We start from the raw sequence: 25,113 nt of genomic DNA on the forward strand, positions 1-25,113 counted from the left end.
TGATAACCAAGCAAAACAATTATACTTGCCTGTTGTAAAGTTTTTCGTAAAAGCTTTTGTTTGGTAATGTTAAGTGAATGTTTGGTAACATGAGTTCCAGTACATAATGAGAATTGCTAATTGTTTTATCCTGAAACTCAGTCATTTCAACTACATCTCCTGGCATCACCATCTGAAAGAAAAAAGAAAAAAATTCTTAAGTGTAAAAAAAAAAAAAGAAAAAACCTCAAACCAAAACAAAACCAAAAGTGGAAACCAGAAGTTGCATGTAAAGTAGCGAGAATGTACTCTCACTATATTTTGTCTATCATAAGCACAAAGAAGTAACAAAACTTTATAGTACCTCTTCATTTTCAAACATGACCCTACGAGAAGAAAAAGGAGAAGGCTCTGGTCTTCTAATATCACAGACATCCTTCAAAGAATGAGACCCTCCTTCTTCTTCCTCTTGAAAGTTATTATCACCTTCTTCCTCCTCAGCTGCTATCCTTTCCAGAATAGAGTGCACAGCCAGAGGGTTTATTTTCAATACAATCCTGACATTGGAGAAGTTATGCAGAACAAGCCATTAGAGATGCTTATAATGTTTATATTTATGCTTTGTCACATGTCCCCTAGTTCTACTGGCTTGCCATTAAATACACCCAGACTAAATAGCTCAAAAGTCCAGGGACTTTTTTATTAGATAATAACATATTTTATTACCCAAAGCAATACTACTAAGAAAAAAAACTAACTTATACACACAAATGGAAAAGGTACCATCAGGTGAAAGAAAATGTTAAGCATCTGCTTTTTTCAACTCCATCACGTGACCATATAGGTAAGCTAAGAAAAACCTAGCACTCTCCCAAAATAATGCTTGTTTCACTAGACCATTAACAGCCATTAAGAAATGCTGTACTGCATGGTGTAGCTTATTACATGTAAATACTGTTAGAGAAAAATTTATTTGTGCCATTATAAAAGAAAAATTGTCCATATAAACTTGCAGTCGGAAAGCCACTAAATTTTGTGGCAAAAAATGTACACAGCAAATTCTGTAGCAAATCTAAAATTGCCTCTTTAAACATATTATTACACAATTCAGCTGCCTGATCCTTCACTTCAGTAAGTCTACAGTACTGTATTGCCTTGCATATGATATAAGCTGCAATAATTCAGTCATAATACAATTATTCTTACGGCTTATATTATTTTGAGGCAAAATTCAATTAGGATGGGTTATTTGGTATTCAGCCATGAACGCAGGAGAAAAGGTAAAGTAAAACAAAAAAAAGAGAAGAAGTCTCAAGTCTCTAATCATTTACCAAACTTTCACTGAAATTTACTCAAGTCCATGCAGAAGCCATTATACATTAAAAACCATATTGCATTATTATAAGCATAGAATTTTCAGGGGGGTTTTTTTATAAATTCTTGGGGTCTTTTCAATAGTTACATGCTCTTTCTTTGCAAATTATTTTCAAGCATTTACCACACAGGCATTCTGGATTAAAATTAGAAAAACAGTGCTTCATAAAAATCTAATCAATCCACATTAAAAACTTGAAACTTTATTTTACCGAGGCCAGTCAAAATTGTCTGATGATGATGTTATATCTCCATCTGTGCCACCAGACACTTGAAAAAATTTTACTGGTGTTTCTGCATTATCTTCTTCAAACGAACCTGAATAGAACAGAGATTTTTTAGAAATTAACAGAGGAATGACAACTGCTAACTTCAGGTTAGCCACTCCTCAGGTTGGAGTCTAACAAGACTAACTAGTCAATGCTACTTACTAAGCTACTTAGGCAGATTTTGTCTCTCTTCTTAACATTAATTAAAAAATTAATGTTAACTTTTAGAAACAAAAATTATTTCACATTATTTTCTAGTTAGAAAATCAGACGCTTCTAATGCATAGATATCTGCATTTACATTTATAGCATCACTATATTTTGCCACAGCCCTGAATAAGTACACAAAATGAGACAGCAGAGAAGATTGCAAATATAAACCAGTCTCATAGATTTATTACTTTGAAAGATACTAGAGGCATGAAATTATTAAAGTTTTTCAACGATAGTTATTTAGGGAATCAATCTCGGCATCATGGCACTATCAGGGTTGGAAAGGACCTCCGGATATGATCCAGCCCAACCCTCTGCCAAGGCAGGATTCACCTAGAGCAGGTTACACATCCAAGGTGGGTTCTGAATGTCTCCAGACAGGGAGACTCCATGACCTCCCTGGGCACCTGTTCCAGTCTCAGCCACCCTCAATGTATAGAAGTTCATCCTCATGTTAATGTGAAACTTCTTGTGTTTCAGTTTATGGCCACTGCTCCTCATGCTGTCACTGGGCACCACTGAAAAGAGCCTATCACCATCCTTTTGGTACATGTCTCTGAGACATATATACATTTATGAGATCCCCTCTCAGTCTTCTCATTTCCAGACTGAACAGGCCCAGCTCCCGCAGCCTCTCAACATATGAGAGATGCTCCAGACTGCTCATTATCTTTGTGGACTCTGCTGGGCCCACTCCAGTAGCTCCTTGTCTTTCTTGTACTGAGGAGCCCAGAACTGGACACAGCACTGTAGATGTGGCTTCACTAGCCCCAAGTAGAGGGGAAGGATCACCTCCCTTGATATCTACTCCAAAATTCAGGTGGAAAGATACTCCCTGAGTTACTTCATATGAGACGAGTTTTCTCTCAACTACATAGTACATAGGAAAATAAAAAAGGACTTTTGAATATAATATTAACATTCTTACCCGTTAGCTCTTTAAAGGTAAGCTCTAATTTAACTTGTTCTGGAGTTGACCCTCCTATAAATTCAGTTTTAAATTCCAGATCTGTATATTCAAGATGAAGAATCTCCTTCTGAAGTGATTTCTTAAACCATGGTCCTCTTTCCTGATCTGACCGTAGATCAGGTATTGGGAAACGAACAGAGAGATTTAATGCTGGGGCAGTGACTTGAACTGAAATTCTACAGTTTGCAGGAGCATGTGAATCATCCAGAAAAACTTCAGTAAATGCTTTATGCTGAAAAAAAACAAACAACAAAAGACAAAACACAAACCAGAGTGAATTAAAAAAATCTAAATTAGAGAAAATAGCATTGAAAGTGACTACGGAGAAAGCTTTTGATGATGTAATATCTAAACATGAAAAAGATTATTTATATAACGCAGGAAAAACACATTAAGACCAACTGCTATTGCTCTCAGGATATTTTCTATTATTGGTGTTGTAGAGATTCTACTTAGAAGTCAAGTATATCCAGAGATTAGCAACCTTGCAAAAAATCTGTTACTTTTACAATTTTTTTTCCTCTTAAATTGGAGAGTGAGAGTACTGAACAATACTCAGCTGCAATTAGGAAATACCGTGTCTCAGACACTTTTTTAAAAATTGCTGCTCTTGAAAAAGTAGGAATTACTATCGTGTATTTGTCCCTTTCAGGAAGTCATAGTGTCCAGCTCCTATCACTTTCATGTCCTTCAAATCCTCCCCTTTTTGTTGATCATTGAAAAGAATCAAATTCACAAGACAATTATAGAAATGACTGATGTCTTACAATTTTTTTAAATAAGGATTCTCCTAAATAATTTTGAAGGCTGATTTTTCTGTAATCAGTCAATGCAGCAATAAAATTACATGAAAGTTTCTGTTGCTGTGCAGAAAATCAATTAATTGCATTAATTATTCCTCAAGTATTTTAAGAAAAGTCATCATGCTTAATGCTATTGTAACAACCCAAACCAAGAAAAATAAGCTTCAACTTCTTTCTGTTGGTCCCAAATCACTAGAATGCAATGCATATGCTCCCCATTCTCTCTGTCACCTACCCCAAAAGCAGGTTATGCACAGCAGAGGCAACTGGGCTCATTTTGACAACTGAAGATTTCAACATAGAAGTGGAATTGTTAGCAACACTTTATATCAGCTGCTGGAGAGCATGATGGGACAGATTAGGGATGAGAAGTCAGTCAAGATTCCTGTTTTTTGCCCAGTTCTCCCCGCTTCAAGAAGCTGAGAACTTAGGGAGTTTGTGAAGCATCTACCACTATCTTTAGGTCTGTTATCAAGTACACAATCACTGAATGTAAAATGAGACTGTGTCAGATGGCTACAGTTCTGTGTCAGAAGTTGGAAAAAAACCAAAAAAACCCCAGTCAACCAACCAACCAAAAAAACCTTTCACACTTAAAGAAACACCTCAGCCACCACAAATCAATCCGAAGTAGCAATCTCAGGCTTATTGCCACCCTGCCTTCCCCCTGTAAAAAACCCCAGCAAGTTTATTAATCAATTTCATTTTGAACTTACCAGACTTATGTGCTTATTGTAAGAAGCATACATGTGAGATGCCATCATCTCCACTGTAGTCAGTTTCTGGGGTTGAAGTAAGGAATTTAATCTGTCTACAATACTAATATCCAGCTCACAAAACACTGGACTTAACTTTATTTGTAATTCTGCTTTCTGTGGAACAGAACTGAGTCTCCCTTGACTACCCTGAAAAGAAAGAGAAAAAGCACTAAAATCTTCAACACAACACAGTGAAACAAATTATAGTAAGTTAGAGTTAAGAACTCTCTGTTGTACAGTTAGATTCCTATTCAAATAAACCAAATTAGACAAAGGTTATTATACAGAAACTTGGTCTTTTTAATCTCCCACCTTACCTGAGGTCCTCTATTATCTAAATGCTTATAATGCAGCTGAAGGCATGGCATAGAATGAGAATCATTTCTTTCTTCAGAATGAAATGTCAGCAGCTTCAGAAAAAAAAATTAAAAATACTTAGTAAATAAGAAGGAAAGAGAAGCCACAGGAAAATATACTTATGATATTTTTACCTAGGACAGACAGGTAACCCCACACTGAAGTCAGCAAACACAGCCCCAGCTCAACCGTTTACTCAATCCACATATTCAGCTCCCTTACTGGATGCTTCTGACCATTAAAACAGCTGGAAGAATAATCACCACCCCAAGAAACCTTTGCATTGCTCAACTCCATTGCTTAGTTCTGGAAAACATTTACTCTAATATCCAAACCCTGTTAAGCAAGGAAGACAAGTAATTAACAAAGTTTGGCTACTTGGTGCTGTTCCTGTCAGGTATGACAGAAGCTGGGTTCACTATTTGAGCTCAGAACTAAAATGTAAATTTTATCTTAAAACTGTAACATACTTAAAAACCAAAAAACTATTAAGAAACATTTAAATTACAACCATTTTAAAATCTGGCATTCTCAGTTATACAATTAACATTTCTTTTTTATGGACCTCTCTTTATTTTTTACATACCTCTGTATAGTGAGGCTGCATGGAATGAGAGTCAGTAGAAAAAAGGCATTCCAGGAACTCCATATTTCCAATGGATAAGTCAGTACTAAAACTTCGAGAGGCAGTCCTTTGTCTTTGTTCATAAGACACTTTCATGCCAGTACCTATAAACCTGAATTATTAAAATTATGAATTATTAGAAGTAGCATAAACAATAACAATTATGAAAAGTCATGACTTAAGTATGTAAAAAAAGGATCACTACAATCCTTTTAAAATCATTTAAAGCTCTGTAATTTCTCCAAAACTATGAAAATATCTAATTATTACAGATTTAGCAATAAAGACAATGGAGCTCATGTTACACATCAACAATGGTCAGCATAGAGAAATTTGTAAAGCACATTTTAGACATCTAACCTGAGGTGCAATTCACATAAAACTAGCATCCTTAGATTGACAAAGTCAAATGTCTCACAAAGTCTAAATTACATACATAGGGTAAAAAAAAGGGATATACACCCTTAAATATTTTACTTCATACACTGTACTGGGATGGTAAAAACTTCTGCAAAGGAAAGACTGTTGCCTGACTTTATTATCTTGTTCACACTTAGCCTTTATCCCTACTGATACAATATTTTGCACTAAGTAAAACCCTAAGCTCCTTCAAGCAGTAATCACTATATTGGGATAAAAATAGTCCAGTAAATCACAGCTATTTCTAAAGAAATAATTTACTTAATGATTCTTGACTCTTTAGACTTCTGTCATAGAAACTGTACCTAATTTAATTCATCTATTAAAAAGCTAGGTGATTTTAACGTTTATTCTCTTTTCTTCTTCTGTTTTAATTTAAAAAAAAGAAAAGTCTTGGACAACGGATGTCAAAATTCAAGACTATTTTGAAATTAATAAGGAAGTCTAATGCAATTCAAATATTAAGTAACACAATTCCTATGGAAATAAACTTACTTTATTCAACTTTACTTAAAATATATTTTTGTTAATTATATTTATTAATAAGCAAAGTTATACCTAAGGTGATCATGAGAACAAGCTTCTGCAAATACTTCTCGGAAGGACAGAAAATCTTCTGTTGAAAACTTAACTGGCTCAATCTTTTCTATTCGGGCAAAGAAATCCCGAGCCATTGGTGTCAATGGGTTAAGGTTCAGTGAACTTTCAGGAGGGGGTAAAGGGTCAATATGAAGTACAGACACTGAGAAAGTTCCAACTGCCACTCTAAAAAGTAGCTCAGGTCTGGATTCATCCACAGAAACAGATCTGGATGGAATAGCTGAAATACAAAATTAAGTTCACGTAATTTTTCAGCAATAATACATTTATAAAATCATCTTACTTTTGATTTTCATTTCTTTTTACCAAGTTGCTGCATAACAATTCATTTTCATAATTATCTAGGGAGAACTACCTATCTGTTGTTACTTACATGTCCTTCTTAAGGAAGTCTGGTGAACCATATTGGCTGTTAGTGAAGAACCTCTTGGAGGCTGTAATTCTTGTTTGTTACGATCAAGAAAATCACCCCAAGTCGGTTGCAGCTGAAACAAAAATATATATGACCTTAAATTTGCAAAGAGTTGTTAGACATTAGATCAAACATGAATAATAAGGTAAATGAACAAAAAACTCCAACATGCATAAACCAACAATAAACAATCAACAATCAATTCATGGAGAATTAATGCTCAACTTATCAATGTAGACATGCTTTACTTTGGGGTACACTTTTTAATTCCATGAGCATCTATAACCACATATTTTTAAAGCTGAAATTGCACTCCCCATGAGCATATATTGTCTAGTTCCACAACTATTCTCCACGGTTTTCATTAAGAAAAACATTAGGTACACAACAGATTTGGGAAAGATGGTCATTAACAACAGCACAGTTTTTATGTTGTTTGAGGAAAAATTTAATACAACAATTTCATACAACATTGCCTGTGTAATCTATATTAAAAGAAAACCAGGTGGCAAACATGCAGTAATTAAAAAGAAAATAAATCATAATGCATCCTATATAAGCTTCAAGACATTTGAAAACACATTTCCTAGCTTAGTAGGCAAATAAATGAGAATAATTACAATACCACTTCCATAGCAGAAAAGGAATACTATCAGCTGTAAACATTTCAACTGTTCTAGAATTTTGCAAGAGTTCCTGATGTTGTAAAGAATGCAGCAATTATGCAACAGTTCCTGACAGAAGTGTTAATTTCTAAAAGATTCCAAATGCAGTTAATACTATACCACTGTAGTGCTCAGTGGAGATCCTGCTGGCGTAGTTGTGTATGTACTAGTTAAAGACAAGTCTAGATCCATCGTTGGAGGGTCTCCAAGAGGTGGAAGAGAAGAAAGGCTGTGAGACATGTCCATTTCAGCCATTGAGAAGAAAACTTCTTCCTCTAATAAAAATCACAGATAGAAAAGAGTTATTTTCTAATTAAAAAAATAACTTTACTTCTAACAGAAATGAATTCCTAAGTCCAGAAATCTAACTGCTAGACAGAATAACCAGCTAAATACATCATTTACAGAAGTTCCAAGTTTTCTTGACATGAGACTAGTACTGTCTATGAAGAGATTTAAATAAAAATCAAAAGGCAAAAAACTCACTAATATTATATCAGTTAAATATCTCATTTTCATATTCAAGTTGGTATCATTTCTATAAATTCACACATTCTCATTTGATTTTGACAAATCGAAGTATTTCACATTAAAAATAACTAGCAAAAAAGTATTCACATAAAATCAGACAAACACAAGTATTATTCTAAATGTAATTTCCTCAACCACGCATTTGAAAAGATGTTACACTGTGGTTTTTTTAGCATGTTGCACATTATCATTAACTGAACAGTTTTAACGAAATACTGAATCAAGTCTACCCTGATACCTAAACTAGTTGCTAATTTTTTACTGAACTTTACAATTAATGGCATATTGTTACATTATGTCAAAGTTATTTTAATACATAAATTGGTAAGATTAAAAGATGAACAATCAATTTAAACAATCTTAACAACAGGTTATTTGCTATTTTGCATCATCTTTTATACTTGCCACGACTAGAAGGCGTTCTGGCACTCTCTGTCTCATAGAAGCTTTGTTCAGATGATGCTCCTGCAGATAAAGACTCTTTTCTTAAATAACGTTTCAACTCCATCTGAATCCGATACTCATCCTCCTGTTGCATTGGCCGGTTCTTCCTATCTTTATTTGACAATTCTATCCTGCTTAGACTCTCTAGATTCAAAAAAAGGACAGAAATCCTACTGTAATTTCCTTAACAGTATCCCTAAAAAAATTCAAAAATTAATCTGAAAATGAATCCTTTTTGTATATATATGCATCCATATTTATATATACATCTGTTATACATCAGATGTGTATATTTGTGCATTTTGTTGGTTTGAAGGTTTTACTTGTTCAGAACAGATTATTTTCTCCCTAACTTCATTAACTTCACATCTAATGAAAATATTTCAAGGTTATATATGCAGTGTGTTGGCTTATATTATGCATACATTTCTCTTCTCAGTCAGGATTAGGGACTAAGGCCTCTTAAAGGTTCTACTATTAAGGAATTATTAAAATTTCAGGTTTGAAGATGACACACATGGGAAACTGTATGTAATGCTCCTCCAATTGTCCAAAAACAATTAACATGTCCAATAAAACAAGTATATCAGTATTACAAGAATATTAAGCACCTACCCAGGATATGACAAATCTTTCAAAAAGATTAGCTACCCTAGCAAGTGTCGTTACATAAAATAGATGAGGGGAACAAACCAAAATACTCTCATACTTCTACTGCAGTAGTTGAAACACTGCTCTTAAATCTTCACAAATACAGACCAACAAACTCATCTACTGTCTGTTCTATATTTTCTGTGCCTGTCACTAAAACACAGGACAGAGAACCTAAGTTCCTCTTGTGAAACAGAAGCTACAAGAACCAGAATTGGTTTGGTCTCCTAATTTTCTTCACCTAGTGTGGATGCTAAAAAGCAGGAGCAGAGGAATTTTCCAGCTGCTGAAGCATTTGTGAAGTTTTTCCTTTCTCATGCTTTAGCTGAGAAACAGTGAAAGACCGCTCTGTAAACTAACTCTTTATATTGCACCTGGCAAGGTCTTGTTTTATCTTAGAAAATATTTTGAAATAGGTGTTGTAGCTTTCAGCCAATCACTCTGGGAGGTGTAGGGTCAAGCACCCAATAATGTAATTTCTCTTTTGAGATCCATGCTATAAAAAGATGGGTTTTGGCATTAAAGGGTCGGCTTCGACCATATTTCTCTGACCTGGAGTCATGTCGTTTTTTGCCGTCCCTGTGCGCAACAGTGACAACCTACAATTTCCTCATTTCTTGTACTATTATACAGTCATGTGTCAAGCCTTATTTGTTGGGGTTTTTATTGCTAGATGTACAATTTGCCACTGAAGACAATAAATTGATCACAGTCCTAACTCACAGCAGCTACAGAACATTTTATTGATATCAGATAAAAACTCATAGTAATGTACCACCACAATTTTTTTTCAACTGAGGAAACTTGTTTATCTTGCAAAGATTATTTTTTTGTTTCTTTTAATACATATTTAACTTCTACAGAATGCTCACTTGCCTGGTCCAGCAATAGCTGCTACCATGTCCAATAGAAGATGAACCTGCCTTGGCGACAGAAACAGATGTATAGAATCTACTTGTCCATCTATATCCAACTAAAAAGAAAAGGAAACAACACTGTCAAGAACACTCAAGGAACTTTTCTTTACATGACTTGAATCAATTATTTGGATGAATCAATTATTTGGATAATAGATTTTTATGCTGGAAAGAATACAGTCATTCCATCAGTATCTTCATCTTCTATAAAACAGCTAGAAACTTAATTTTCTGTTTCTTCCAACTGGTAGTTTGGCAGGATAGATGCAGATGTGTCATTGACTATTAGCTTAAAATAAATACACGATCTCATAATAGAAAAAATCAAGAATTCTATTAATCTGCTAATTGTTTTTTTTTTCCTTTAATAATTACCAAAGCAATAAAAAACATAGTTTTACTTACTAATTATGAGATATTCAAGTAAGCACCTTCTGAAATAGACCTTAAAACTATAAAGGTCTTCTGTTTAGTATATTTATACTTTTGAAATTGGCAGCATTTCTCTATTTCACACGAAGAAAAATATTATTTTACTTTTCAAGGACTCAACTGAATAAACAAGAACAGTTAAAGATTGACTAGAAATTGCTGGATGTAAAAAAAACCTCTTCTCTACTGCAGTAAAAACTTTATGCTTTCCATAAAATATGGTACACTATACAAGACAGGTCAACAGCCAATTTAAAAAGTGGAGAGAAGGGGAATATATTACACAATTTTACCTATATACTCACTTCTTTAGAAAAAATAGGGCTTTATTTTCAACTGCTTTGCTTCCTGTATCTTTATGTAAAAGTCAAATAAAATATTAATTTTAATAGTAGCATTTAAATATGGCATTTTTATTTGATTTACTATAGATTTCAACATAAAAATTTAGAAGTGGAAATGTTTGTGTTTTATAATGCTGCAGTCTAATCAATAATTTACAATTTACTTGTATTGTTGTAGAAAGTTATACCCTTTTAAAACCAAAGTGATTTTAAGCAACCACCAGTTAAACATTCCAAACTTTCTCAGAAGTAATACCAATACATAAATTCACAGAACAGAATCAGAGAGTCATTAAGGTTGGAAAAGACTTCTAAGACCATCAAGACCAACCTTCAACTGAAAACCACCATGTCTACTAAACCATATCAAAGTGTCACATCTACTTGTTTTTTGAACACTTAAATTCAGTCTCTCTCTAACATACAGAAATTCTCATTTAACAGATTTCAGTGTGCCCTGACTCACCTGGCTACCGTGAAGATGTCTTTTTAGACATTCTTATTTGTTTAGAATGCAAAGAATCTACGTAATGACTAAAGTGATCTGCTCCCTTGAGAATCCTACACCTTTTTCATATGTAATAGAAGAAAAAAATCCTACAGAACTACTCATTTAGTTAAAGACCAGGAAAGCATGACTAACCTTAGCTCCAGGAAGGACTTCATTTTGCTTTAATGTTAGGCTTAACTCCATTCTACCAATCAGCTTACAGATCTGTACAGGGTCAGAAGGAGTAATTTCTGGCAAGCTTCTTGTTAGTTGTGGATGGGGTTCATAAATGATTTTTGGATTCCAGCTAGGTGAAAGCTTTGGTTCAGTTGCCTTAAAAAGTTACAGATAAAGGAATAAGAATGTATCCCATTTCTTAAGAAATAAAAGCAAAACACAAGCATTTCAAATAAGCCTATCACACAAATAATCATTTTACAAACTAAAAATTTGACAATGACATTAAAAACATGTATTGATAATTGTGAAGAAACAAAGCACATAGAACGAGAAGCATTAGGCTTTTGGAAAAAGAAGAGCAAGTTTCCACAGAACAGTGAATTGCAGGGTTCTTAAATTTCTAGTTCCTAAAGTTGCAACCAGTACAATACATCCTAACTCCTACTCAGTCCTAAAGTCCATTTCCTTGCCTCTCCTCAAAATCAACAGGAACTGATTATAAAACTTACCAAACACAGATTCAAGTACAAGTTCAACTCCTGTACCCTTCAGAATTAATCTTATATATTAGTGTAACAATATATTCTTTCACCAATTTACATCCTTATATAATGTATTTATTTTTACCAGCTGTGTAGCTGAACACACTGGGGAGGACTTTGCTGATGCAGGAAACTCATCCCAAAAGAAAGAGACACCTGAGAGCTGCAGTAATTTGTGAGCAAAAGCTGTGGGCTGATGTACATTAATTCCGGAGCACTCATCTGCAGTTTCATCACAGTACATAGTTCTGGGAGACAAAAGAAAGGAAATAAACACAGTGGGTGCATGCAAATTGTTACTTCTCTTGTGCCTTTTAGCCTTTAAGTTTGTACATGGTCTCTCTCTTCATACTATTTACAGTGCTGCTCACTGTCATGAAAGGAGAACCCACCACTCTGTGGGAATTGGTGGAAATCTTAACTTTTCTATGGGACACCACAGGAAAACATGCTACCTGTGTGAACATACTTCAGAGAATACAACAACCTGAAGCTCATAAATGTTTAAAACCAAATATATTTCATTAGCAATTCTCAGTAAGCATCAATTTTATTCTATACTGATCTCAATACTTTCCAAGAAAGTATGATTACAGTCTCCCACAGGTTGAGAATAATCTACATTAAGAACATGTACAGTATTCATGTTCAAAGTAATTACAGAATTCACACGGGCTCTTTCAGAGTTTTGTTGGGTTTTTTTTTTCCAGGACTGTACCTTTTTTTCTGAAAACATTTAAAGTGTATTACTCGAAAGGGTCAGGTCCCTTTTCTAAATTGAAGAGATGGCCTGATTGGCCAACAATATACACTGGGTGTTGAACATCTGAGAAATGCTATTCATTAACTGAAGTTGATGAAAACATTTTTGTGGGAAAAACCACAACTCTTCCAATTTAATGCTTAAATATCTTTAGTATAAACATGTTAAGTGGAATCTGAGTGAGGAAGATGCTCACTGGCATTATAAAAGAGATGCTCAAGAGCTAGTGTCTAACTGTATACTAAGAACATGTGTGCATGAGTATAATGTACTTTACAGGAAGTGGCAAAAAGTGCCTTAGGAAAAAAAACCATCCACAGATTTTAAAAAAAATGTTTACCTTTCAACTCTGATTTCAAGCGCTGTTCCACTTTTAGAGTTTTCCGGCACATGTTCTATTCGCAACACAGTATCTAAAAAGGTAACTTTCACTCTTCTTAGAACTTCAAAGAAAAAACAAAAAAATACAGTGTAGTCAATTAAGTCAAGTTACTAAACAATTACTTTTGTAACCATATTAAAGAGTCTTTGATTTTGTTTAAGTTCTCAATATTTATTTCAGTGAAAAGAATCAATTGAGTTTAATAAGGTAACAAGGCTTCAAAAGACAATACAAACACCTGTTAAATGACCAATATGTACATCCATAGCATACAACTGCTCTTTAAGGCTCAGATATTTGAGCAAGTGACAGCTCAAACCATGTTTTTCTGTAGCTCAGTGTGGATGATCCTCAAAGAAAGTAACACCTTCATTGTGCACCATGTCTGAACTATTAAACATTGCTGCAGCAGAACACTGCCTGGACTGAGTGATTCCATCTCGAGATGGGATTTTAAGTATTTCCCTCAGCTCAGACATTTCTGCACTAGGTTTTCCACCGCATAATGTGGTCATAAGCCCTTAGTTTCTTTCACTTAGAAAAACCACCTCCTACAAAAACCAGTTTTTGAAGTACTTCTATCAACATGGTGTGATTATGGAGATGCATAAAACATAACAGGTCAGCTTTGGATAAAAACAGCTGAAAAAACATTCTCCATTTCTCCTTCAACAGCATCACTATTAGCAATTGATTAATTACACTGCCATCTCCAAAACTAAGATATGTCATCAATCCTTCAGGCACAGATTTAGCTGGATTTATTTTGGTGGAAACAAACACCAACTTGCCCTGAAACAGAGTTCAATCTGTCCACTGAGGGAAGTATACAAATATTTTAGTAGGTAAATGGGGCTGTTTTCCCCACTTCAAAAGCAAAATCAACTGTCCTGCCTTCCTCTTTAGATTTTACAAGCAATGCTAACAAGTGAAAATTTGTCAGGTAAGCTATGGAAATTGAGATGCCATTTTGTAAAACTGAGACACAACATAAACCAATTAAATCTCAGACATTAATTCAGATCTCAATAATTGATTCATACCTGTTTCAATAGTTTCTGCAAACTTCTCAAGTCCTTCAAAAGGCTGGGACCCTTCTCCTTGTTCATCTGTCAATTTTTGGTTAAGACACTCTTTTGCAAGCTGCATACTACTGGTCATAAAACTTGACCAATACATGGGCTCAGAACCAGATGCTGTGGAGTAAAATAAGTCTCAATAAACTAAACTATGAACATTATGAAACTATAAAGACAAAACAGAGCAATACATTTGGCACACCCAGAAAAGAGTTTCAACAGCTTAGTAAGAAGTCATACTTAAAAACAAATTTAGTTACAATCTCTCATTATAGACTTTACTAATTTAAAATTAATGTAATCTATTTAGACGGCATTGGTAAGATTTTGGTATTTGAAAACTCAGTATAAACAAGATGAAATCAGGTAATCAACAGTGTAATCAATTTTCAGCAGTGGTTTAAGTAATTTAAGCAATTAAATAATTTCTGGAGTTCTTTTACTATATTGGTATGTTTTTGAAGGCATAATTGGCAAAATGAAGTAAGTCCTATTTTTAAGAATTATTTCAAGGTTTCGTATTCCTCTTGGAACATATCCTACATGGAGAAACACTAAGCAAGGTTAAAGATGTTGTCTTAGCATATTAAAATGTGTTTTAAAAGCCTAACACAGACCTGACATAGTAAGTAAAATATAATAAAATCCAAGAGCACAGCAGGTGCTAAGCTGAACAAGTTTTTCATCAGCCAGATTAACTTAATTGACAGTGCATTCCTATCAGTTAATGCCAAGGCCATTCTGAGCAAATACTATTAAACTATGGATTAGAAAAGTTAATCAAATGCAACTAGCACACTCTAGTATAGGCAGACAAAAATAAAACTACAAATACAAACGTGTTAAATAGGCAAAACATTTCAGTTAAGCATTCAGGTCTGGAAACATCCATGTGGCTATAGATGTGTGATAAAACCAGCACCGTGGGGTTTTTTCTACACTGTTTGCTCTATTATAAAGCACTGTGCATCAAAGAGAACTAATTGGATGCAAGTGAAGCAATAATAGTTTCTTCCTAATACTACCATTCCTTCAAAAGCAATAATCTTACATCAGAAAGTAACATAGCTCAAAACTTAATTCCAGTTAAACAACTAAGGATGAAGTGTAGAGTACATGTAAGCAAATAAGTCATTTAAGGTAACTTGCAAAAGACAAGAAATAGGTTTTATGCATTTTTTTCTTCCTTATTTGTTTAAAAAAACGTTTTCTTCTATTTTCTCTATGCTACAAGAAGGAAACCAAACTAAAATCCTTCAGACATTCAAACAATTTTCACAACTAAAAATGCACTATGTGTTAAACAGAATTTATGGAAGTTTGATGACCAGTCACGAGAGCAATCTAAACTAGATCAGTAACAAACATCTGGATACAGACAAGCTAGAAGAACTCAGACAATCCTCTCAGCATTACAATAAAAGGTAGTATTTCAGTCATTATTTCAGACTGTGATAGCAATTAAACTGCATTTGTTGTTCTCTAAATATACAAGAAGAGGCATCTTTTAGCCTAAAGTAGTCAAAGAAAGCCAGAAGCTCCATAACCCCCCTCCCAGTCCTACACTATGGTGTTGTCCTGCTGCCACCCAACAGCCAGCTACCAACGCTGCCTCACAGCACTGCGCAAACAACACCCAAAAACACCAGCTGCAAAAACTCCTTCCCACACTTCCATATCTATAGTTCTTAAACAGCTTGGAAGACATACAACAGTAGGAACACTATAAGCATTTTAAGTTATTTAACAGAGCAACAACTAATTGAGTTGACAACCAACTGACGCACACCTGAGAGTTTCTTTATTAATTCTCAATCATTAAGGTATGGAAACTAAATGACATTTTAAATAAGGCTAAGAATGGACTAAAGCGAGGGTAGACTTTTGACTCTGAAAAACTGTAAAGAATCTTCTTTTTTAAAAAAAGAAAATAAGCCTACCAAGCCTTGGCCTTGGCCTGAAGACCATCTCTAATCCTTTTACTTCTAATGCACAGTTATCCTGCAGCAATGACCCCCACGGGACAGATAAAGAAATTGATTGGATAAATCCATCTGTGACTTCCAGAGGTGCATCAGCAGACTCCAGGATCTCATTAAGACACTAGAAGACAATAAAATTAAAATTAAAAATCACAATGTTTTTTAAAATCACATTCATAATTTTGCATCTAACAAATAAAACTCTTTGAGGCTACTAGAAAATTAATTACACTCCAACAAAAAAAAAAATAAGACACTTTCAAGTATTTCAATTCCATTGCAGTGTAATGCCATCCAAAGCATAAATAGCTTTCAGAATAACACAGATTGCTCTGTGGTAGCTGCATAATCTGTATTTCTGCATTATACAAAAAAAAAGTCTGCTAACTTACTCTGATAAATACTACAGTACTAACAAAAGTTAATCTGTTCTTTCTTTGGCAGTACTTGAAGAAAACTGTAAGCAGGCTGACAGTAAAAGCACAAAAAGTACTTGGTTTCTGTGATAGGAGTATTTCATAGCATGTAATTTCAGTGTAATGATTTCTCTGTGACAGTGGAACAATGGACCCAAACAGTCCTCTCTTGCTGTGTAATATATTTGCCTTTTCTAAATCATGTCTTTTATAGTGGCATTATTAACACTACTACCATCAAGTTGCCCAAAGTATCAGACCAGTTCTAATGTAGTAACTTAGAATTTTCAAGTTTTCCACAATCCTTAGAAGACTCCCTTGTTTCTCTATATAGGTTTCATTACAACCATATAGATGAAACATATTCTTCACATTTATGCTAAAAAAGGGGAGTTCCTGCCTGTGCTTTGATTTAAAAATGCAGTTAAAACTGAAGTTCTTAGACAAGAAGTACCCAGGCTTTAATAAAACAAATCCCAATCCTATTCACATACCGAATTCATTAAGTGCGACTTTCCAATATAAACAGGACCTTACTAAAGACTGGGGTTGTAATAATAGGACATAGGACAGAATCTTCAACTGGCAAGAAAAAGTGTGGTTTTGACCTTCCTGAGTTGAACAAGGCCATTGACTTTACCTGAGAAAATGCGTAAGTTCGACATCACAACTTTTGAAAAAAATAAGGATTTAAAAGTTGTTTTCCATTTTAATTGTATTTAAAATGTTGTTCCAATTATACAGAAAAAATTAAAAATAAAGAAAATAAGTTTTCAGAAAATTACATTTTTAATTCTTATGTGTCCAGGACCAACTTTCCCATCGTATTAACTTGTTGCTCTCCTTATGCTCTTAATAACTTTGCTTTTAGCATTTTGTTTGCCTTGCATGTTCAGCTTTTCTAGTTTCTGTTCCAAAGTCCACTCAAGCAGCAGGAAAAGACATCAACTTCAAAGAAACAGAACCTGAACAGCCCTATTGGGAAATTAAAATTTTATAAAATAAATAATATAAAAGCTCAAACATATTTGAACTTATATTTAAGAATTATACATGTGGCAATAGCATAAGATAGGGCAAAAATAATTATTAGAGATGAAAACCGTATTTTAAAATACCACAGGTTCATTTAAATTACTTGAACAAATTTACAAAGTAATTTGCTATAGCAGAAAGTAAGCTAGCTACCATATTTTGAATAAATCTGACTCGGATGTCTTTTTGCTACCCATGTGCATGGTGATAAAAATAAGTGTATTTTAGTACACTGCTTATTATTTTGAAATAGAAATTTACTATCTAAAAGTAAAAAAATCGAAGTACTCTTGAGCTAAATTGCTTCATATGCCCATGCCAGCTGTTCCTAGAAGGAAGTAATTAGAGCATTCCAAGCGAAATTTTAAAACTGGAGCATAGCCTTCACATCAGGACTTATTTCCACATTATTGACCAACAGTCCACAAAAGTAGTATTTAATGTATACTAAAATTCAACTACAAACACCATGCATTACATTTTGATTCTTCTAAACAGCCCAGGCCCCAAAAGGCAAAGGCATTACATTAACAGCCCCAGGAATTCCTACATATCTCTACAATCTAGAAACACACAACGTTAGCTAAAATATCTACAGTGCTGGGATGAAGAGAAGTATCCACAAAAATGGATACCATGTACAAAATCCAGTCATCCTGGTGATTCACTGAGAACAAGGTTACAATGACTAGGGGGAAAAAAGAGCTGTAGTACTTCCGCGAAATCTGCTTTTGCAATCTGTCATACATGCGAGTCACGTGCAGAGAACCTCAAACGTGACATTGTTTACAAGAGGAACAGAAAAATGCTGATCCACAAACGGGGAGGATCACCGAAGCATTACTGCATATTCACTTAATCACTGTGCATACGTGATGAACACTTCATTTAGTACCGCCCCGTAAATGCTTTGTTACAAAGTATTTTACACTTTAAATAGCATCACTTCGACTCGCAGAGCGCTCGATACCCACTAGAGGGCATAGCAACTCCACTAAAGCGAGGCAGCCTCACTGCAAGCCTGCCACAGAAAACAAGCTGCGGACACAGCCAGAAAAGAAGGAAACAAACCAGCGAACAACAAAGTCCACACTCAAACACTGATAACACTGATCATTTCCGCAAGCGTCCGTCCCCTACCACTTTCAAACATATTTTCACACAAACAACTGGAAAAGCATTACTTGAAAACTCACATATTGCCAAGTATTTTAAAATGTACCCTCTGTGACCTAATACCAACCAGTACATACTCTAACAAAAATGTGTTTTGGAAAACAACAAAGCAAAGGACCTAGCTCATTATCTATGCTACGCTGGAAGTCAGTGACTGATATACTGCAGTGCTAAAGGTTCCTCATGACACACACTCGATTGACAGGTATAATTCAGTGACATTGGCAATTAAACCAAGAACCTTTACAAAATATTACAAACACGGTAATCCAAAGGTCTGCCTTTACAGTAGGCTGGAAAGATACATATCTGCGTATAGACGCATACATGTAAAAAAACATACATGTGAGGACTGGAGCGTGACAGGCCACCTGCTAAGCAAACTCCAGCTAAAATCAGCTTTCTTTTTGTCAACAAGTACTTTCACCACTACAGGACTAGAGAACAGTCTTTAGAGATCTACACAGACTAAGGTCAGCATAATACTATCATTAAGAACCAAGATGTCTCCAAGACAAAGACAAAGCATAGGTACCACAGGGATTACTTTGTTTTCACCATCTCTAGTAGTCAGTAAAAATACTTCTCAGTAACTACAGGGATTTCTGGTAGTTTGGGCTACATTAGCTCATTTTCTCTGAAATATCAGCAGCTATTGCCTTCTTTCAGTTTTTGTTTCCTTTCTCATAATTAAAAATTATGCAATCGAAGCGTAGCTAGAAAAACATATCTGTAACAAATGTCCAGATTTTTTTTTTTTTCCTTAAGTGCTGGCATATCAAACAACAGTTCCCTGGAATAAATGCTAATTATGGTTATAACTTTTTGCATAAAGGAGGCTGGGTATTGAAAATAAAGTGGGTGGCAGCCGGGGGCAGAGAATCAGCTGGTCCCTTAGACGCAGCAGGAGCCGAGGGGGTGAAGCGCCAGCATCTCTTACCCACTTATCCAGAGGGACCTGCGTCAAGGAGCCAGTGCCCTGGTAGAGATCCAGGCTGAGTTGTTCCAGGCTGAGCTTCTCCTGCAAGAAGTGGCCCAGGTACCTCTGCAGCAGGTACCTGCAGGCTCTCTTCTTGATAGACTCCGAGAAAGGCCACGGCATGGCGGCTGCACGCCGGGGGCCGCGAGGCCGGGCGGCAGGATGGGGCTGGGGCCGGGCGGCGGGCGGAGAGCGGAGGCGCGAGGGAGCTGAGCGGGGGCCACCAGGCCAAGCCTCGCCCCTTGGCGCGGGCTACGGCGGGGGCTCCCCGCTGCCAGGCGACACCACCGCCGCCCCTCACGCCCCGGCGGGCGACACTGCCCGCCCTAGGGCGAAGAGGCGCTGACAAGCAGCTCCATCCTCACTCGGACACCGCCGCCATCTTCCCGGCGGCCGCGGGCGCGGAGGGGCCGCCGCAGCCGCGCTGCGCGGGGAAGGGGCCGGGGTCCAGCGGGCGGGCAGCCCCTCCCCGTCAGCTCTGCGCCGCCGGCGAGGGCGGCCGGGCCGATCGCGACTGTTCGTCTCCTTCCTCCCGGCGCCCCCTCGCCGACCACCGGCACCGTGACGTGCGGGAAGTGGCGTCGCCAAGCGGAGGAGGCGGGGGCGGAAGCGGCCGCGGGAGGGGGCGGCGGGGCCGGAAGGCGTCGCGCGGCTGGTGGCGGCGGGGCCGCCTCTCCGGGGAGCGGCCCGGGAAGCAGCGGGGTGGGCGCTGTCCGCCGAGCGGTGCGGTGCGGTGCGGTGCGTGCGTCCGGAGCCGGGCGGGGTCGGGCGGCAGGGCCTCGGCCGCCTGCTGGCGCTGGTGGGTGCGCTCCGGGGCGCGGCGGGGGTGTGGTCCCTGGGAGCGGGAGGCTGCGCAGCGTGGTATCCAGCTCCGCTGTTGCCTTCAGCTTCTTCGAAATTTGTTTGTAGGTCCAAGGTGGGATTTGGCAGTAAGCCGTGGATCTCGTGGAGTGAATGTCCCGCATGTTGCGATCGGTGATTGGCAGCCCCCATTTCCTCCTGGCAGCAGTGCTCAGCTACCAGAGCTCTCGGGGCAGCGTCCCAAGGGGCATTCCCTGCTGTCTCAGCCTGGTTCCACGGGTGTCAGCTGAAGCCTCCTGGCGACGCTGGCATCCGCGGTGCCACTGCAGGAGCCGTGGCGGTAACCCCGCTGGGGCTGTCCCGTTTTGGTACCGGTTGCTCGCAAAGACCAGCAGACTGTGTCTCTGAAATGTGTCGGCAGTTGTGCCTAAAAGATGAACAGGAGCTTTATTCTTTGGTGACTGTAACAAATAGCTGCTGTTAATGCTTAAAGTCTCTGATAATCCATTTAATCCACAGACTTAGAAAAGTCTTCCTTATATTCACCAGCAGTAGGTTTTTGTTTTCTGCAGCTATTGATTTCAGTTTTTCCAGGCATGACTTGTCTTCCTCCTGCATTTGGATCAGCAAAGGGCAGAATTAATGACTGCTGAATCATAACAGAGTCTTATACAATAGAATGCGAGTTAATTTGCCTAAGAAAAACTAGCTTCGGTGATACTGGTACCACTTTTAAATGTTCGGGTAGTCTTCTTCAGGACTTGTTCTGAATATCTCGGGTTTGAGTTCTCTAGATTGTCATTTCATGACTTACGGAAGTCAGTGGGTCTCATAGTTTCCTTTTCTTTTGGACAATATTAAATATGTCTGCTTAAAATATAACTTGTGTTTTATGGTGTTAATATCTATTGAGTGCAGTGTTATAATGAATCTAAAATAAATGTTTCTATGTGCAGAATGGAGACTGATTGCAATCCTATGGAGTTGCCCAATAATACAGGGTTTGAAGAGGATTCTGATTATAGAGACTTTGAAGGAACAGATGTGAAAGATATGAGACTAGAAGCTGAAGCTGTTGTAAATGATGTTTTGTTTGCCGTCAGCAACATGTTTGTGTCAAAAACCCTTCCCTGTGCAGAGGATGTGGCATATATCAATGTGGAAACCAGGGAAAGGAACAGATACTGTCTGGAGCTCACTGAAGCAGGACTCAGGGTAAACTAATTTGTTTATAATTTTTTAAACTTCTTTGTTTTGAACGATGAGCATATTCAAAGGGTGCCTAGTAAAATACTTCACTGACAACCACACCTACTCCTCTTGTACTTTCATGAAAGCCTGATCTACATGTTTTCTTCTAGAAAAGGGAACTTTAACTAGTTACTTCCAACAAAGCAAGAAGGGAAGTTAATAAAAAATCAGGAATTTATATAAGGTACAAAATGACGAAGATAGAATCAGCAATTTGTTACAGGCATCAGTATTTGGGTTTCTCAGGTACGCAAAGAAGTCCATAATACAGCATCTATACATTTGCACCATTTGTAATTTTTGTACAGACACATAGATGTGAGTCTTCTTTTCAAAGATGATAATGAGGTATTTTACTAATATTCTGAGTTTTCGACAAAAGGTATATGAAATTGTCTTAAATACTGTATGACCAGTTAGCTCCATTGTAGAAAGCAGAGACTGTGATTTAAATCCAGTATTTTTGGTTCTCACGTTCCGGTACTACCCTGATTGGCAAAGTTAAATGTTGTGCTACGTGTGCCAAGGTGATCCATCACCACAGAAATTTAACCACCCAATTCTTTGTTGCAGGTAGTAGCTTATGATTTTGATCAGACTGATGACAGACTGCAAACTCCATACCATGAAACTGTCTACTCCTTGTTGGACTCTCTCAGCCCTGCGTATCGAGAGGTGTTTGGAAATGCACTACTACAAAGACTAGAAGCTTTGAAGAAAGAAAGTCAGTAACGATTTACCCAGATAATGAGGAGGATTTAGTGCCAGAAGGAATTCTTAGTGTGAAGCACTGAGCTCTTCCTTACAAACATCTTGAGCTTCATTTCTTGCATTAAAGTCTACTTCCTATTAGTACATTATTATATAATGTTTATATGTTATAACAAATATATTATACAACATTTTGCTACCATGGATTTGCATATATCACAATGTTATTAAAAGCCACTTTGATAAATAATGGAAAAAATTCTTGATTTTACTTTTTGTTGTAAATGAGCATATAAGTTGCTCCATACAATGTTCAAAAACCTTGGTCTCCTTTCCAAGTCTTAGTATTCAAAACTAAAAGAGTAGAGACTGAATGTTATAGATATAAGTAGTAATTCTTTGTGCTTACTGATAATTTTCATGCCTTCTTTTTAAAATAGAAGGTAACTACTTGCTCTACCCAGTTACTGAAAAAATAACTGGAAAGCTTCTGCAAAGAATTTCTGCTTGAATTGCTATACATAAATCTGAAAGTTCTCGGCTTTGTAGCAGGAAAGATTGTTCTTCAGCAGTTGAGCATTGCTTATATAGTGGCAGTATCTGAGTAAAAACAAGACTCAGCGTTAATTGATCTGTTCTTGTCTATGGCAACCAACAAGCTCCAAATAATAAATGAGATGAACTGCTTATATATGAATGTATTGTCTGAACCACAAATGATTAAGCACAGAATTGATGGACTACACATTTCCTAAAAATTGTTATATATGTTGTATATATGTATGCTATACTGCAACTGTTTGAGAGGCTTGGGAGGCCTGTTTACTATTTTGAATGTGTGTTTACAGGATGTACAGGATATACGCAAGAGTATTTTTGCTTCAGCCTTTACTTTCTATAATACAGGACTTTGGTACTCCCAATTTTCACATTTTCTCCCTCAATTGTACAATGTCCTCTCCTAATCAATACTGAAGTAAGCACTGTAATGTTAATTGCATTGTATTGGTTTGAAACCAAAGGCTGTATGACATTTGCTAAGACTAATACAAGCTGGAAGATATAACTTGTATTTTCTACTTAAAAATTGGTACAACTCTCTTTATAAATCTATTGTTCTGCTGTATCTTTTCAAGTATGTACTGAATGGTAGACTTTTTAAAAATTAGAGTTGGGTAGAAATGCTTGTACAGTTGTACTGACGTTCTGGGACATTCATACTTTTTGTATTCTTCTATTATTCTGTATTTGTGTATCTTTATTTAAACAATCCTGCCATTATTCTTCTATGCTTTTGTGACAAGTACATGTAGTAGCTCTTTTGGAGCCACATTTAGAGATTTATTGGTTCTCACAAATTCCAGTGACTTCAGTAGAGCTATGTTGACTTCTACCTGCTATGGCTTAGTCATAATGATCAGACAAGCCTAGTGAAGCTTTTGTAATGGCTTTGGGTTAGCAGTGTGCAACTATGACAAGACAACTGTCATTAGAGCTTCTGTTTTCGAGAGCTTAATTTCTTGGTTATTATCTTTTTGGGTTGAAACTTCTGAAACTACTCCTCTGCCCTAGGGTAGGCTTCCATGCTCCAAAAATTGTTCATAGGCTCTCTTTTGCACACAGGTCTGTGGCATGTGGTTAGTCCTCTGTGAGGAGAATGTACTTTAGCAAATTTATATTCGAATATTTTTCCTTACAACTGATTTACTTGTTCAATTTCAATGACTAAAGAACTAAATAAATGGACCGGTGCGTTGCAGTTTTCTTGTGGGGGGTGGAGCTACTGGTAAGTGGGGAGTGAACAACTGAAGTCATGCCCTTAGAAAAAATTTAAATAGCTGTCAAGTATTTGGAAAACTGACTGCAAACTTGTATCTGCTGAAACATTGTTTTTTCATGACAAAGTGACTGTAAAGAACTTGGGCTGTTAGAAATCGAAGTGGAAAAATGCCAAAGTAATGTTTCATTGCTAAATTGGGGGGGTTGTTTTTGGTTTTGTTGGGTTGGTTTTTTTGGTTTTTTGTTTGTTTGTTTGTTTTTGTCTTAGAGGTCTTTAAACCGTCATTTTGTGTGCTTATTATAAGCATACTTTCAAAACACGTAATTTGTAGGTTAACAGAAGAAACTTGTGCTATTTCTTACAACTATATTGCAGCGTTAACCCAAAAGTGGGACAACAATGTCATTCCACCACTTCTGGGTCACTGAGGATGACCAAAATGCTCTCCCATGCCTGCACTGGGGCATTGCTGCCCCGATGGACGGAGCGTCTCTGCAGCACTGACGAGGGAGAATTTCAAGAGGTTCCTTCAGCTGCCAGTAGTTTCCACTGTCCGGAGCCCTGAGTAAGTGGTGCTGATGCAGCTGTAAATCTGTGAATTGCCTAAGCAGCTCCAGAGCCTGCCTGCTCTCGGAAAGGACGGCTGATAACCTAATTAAAGTCTATTTTTGTCTCGGCAGCACCACACAAGTGTCCCGGACTGAGAGTGTCCCCGGCCGGGCCGGCTGCGCACAGCCCGTGCCGGGGCGGCGCTCCGCGCGGCGCGCCCCCAGCGGCGGCCG

General features: G+C 37.0%; 2 protein-coding genes across 9 annotated transcripts in view; one reads left to right on the forward strand and one right to left on the reverse strand.

The window, feature by feature from the left end:
* ATG2B (autophagy related 2B) overlaps window positions 1-20,104 on the reverse strand; it is a 46,779-nt gene extending 26,675 nt beyond the window's left edge. For 2 of the 3 annotated variants that reach the window (XM_042048320.1, XM_042048317.1), the window contains exons 1-18: window positions 19,750-20,103; window positions 16,141-16,303; window positions 14,165-14,317; window positions 13,080-13,182; window positions 12,062-12,224; window positions 11,408-11,587; window positions 9,948-10,044; window positions 8,382-8,564; window positions 7,566-7,720; window positions 6,742-6,853; window positions 6,327-6,588; window positions 5,310-5,460; window positions 4,684-4,776; window positions 4,325-4,513; window positions 2,764-3,037; window positions 1,566-1,671; window positions 344-536; window positions 30-172 (exon numbers count right to left, since the gene is read on the reverse strand). In XM_042048320.1, coding sequence (XP_041904254.1) covers window positions 30-172; window positions 344-536; window positions 1,566-1,671; window positions 2,764-3,037; window positions 4,325-4,513; window positions 4,684-4,776; window positions 5,310-5,460; window positions 6,327-6,588; window positions 6,742-6,853; window positions 7,566-7,720; window positions 8,382-8,564; window positions 9,948-10,044; window positions 11,408-11,587; window positions 12,062-12,224; window positions 13,080-13,182; window positions 14,165-14,317; window positions 16,141-16,303; window positions 19,750-19,911 — 2,882 coding nt within the window. In that variant the 5' untranslated portion in view covers window positions 19,912-20,103. Of the gene's footprint in view, window positions 1-29; window positions 173-343; window positions 537-1,565; window positions 1,672-2,763; window positions 3,038-4,324; window positions 4,514-4,683; window positions 4,777-5,309; window positions 5,461-6,326; window positions 6,589-6,741; window positions 6,854-7,565; window positions 7,721-8,381; window positions 8,565-9,947; window positions 10,045-11,407; window positions 11,588-12,061; window positions 12,225-13,079; window positions 13,183-14,164; window positions 14,318-16,140; window positions 16,304-19,749 lie in introns of all 3 variants that reach the window. The other variant, XM_042048319.1, reaches the window with a different exon arrangement.
* Window positions 19,765-24,297, forward strand: LOC121674193 (GSK3B interacting protein). 6 transcript variants are annotated; one of them, XM_042048325.1, is made up of 3 exons: window positions 19,765-19,848; window positions 21,546-21,804; window positions 22,414-24,297. In XM_042048325.1, exons 2-3 carry the CDS (start codon window positions 21,547-21,549, stop codon window positions 22,570-22,572), a joined length of 417 nt encoding a protein of 138 aa, XP_041904259.1. In that variant the 5' UTR covers window positions 19,765-19,848; window position 21,546; the 3' UTR covers window positions 22,573-24,297. The 6 variants fall into 6 exon arrangements, with proteins under 6 accessions (XP_041904259.1, XP_041904257.1, XP_041904258.1 ...); XM_042048323.1 differs by having other exon boundaries at window positions 19,775-19,863; XM_042048324.1 differs by lacking the exon at window positions 19,765-19,848 and adding an exon at window positions 20,429-20,511.
* Window positions 24,298-25,113: the final 816 nt, after the last annotated feature.

This window comes from Corvus kubaryi, unplaced genomic scaffold (assembly GCF_017639235.1).
Source record: "Corvus kubaryi isolate FWS band 111438036 unplaced genomic scaffold, C.kubaryi_AGA036_p1.0 66, whole genome shotgun sequence".
Taxonomy (NCBI): domain Eukaryota; kingdom Metazoa; phylum Chordata; class Aves; order Passeriformes; family Corvidae; genus Corvus; species Corvus kubaryi.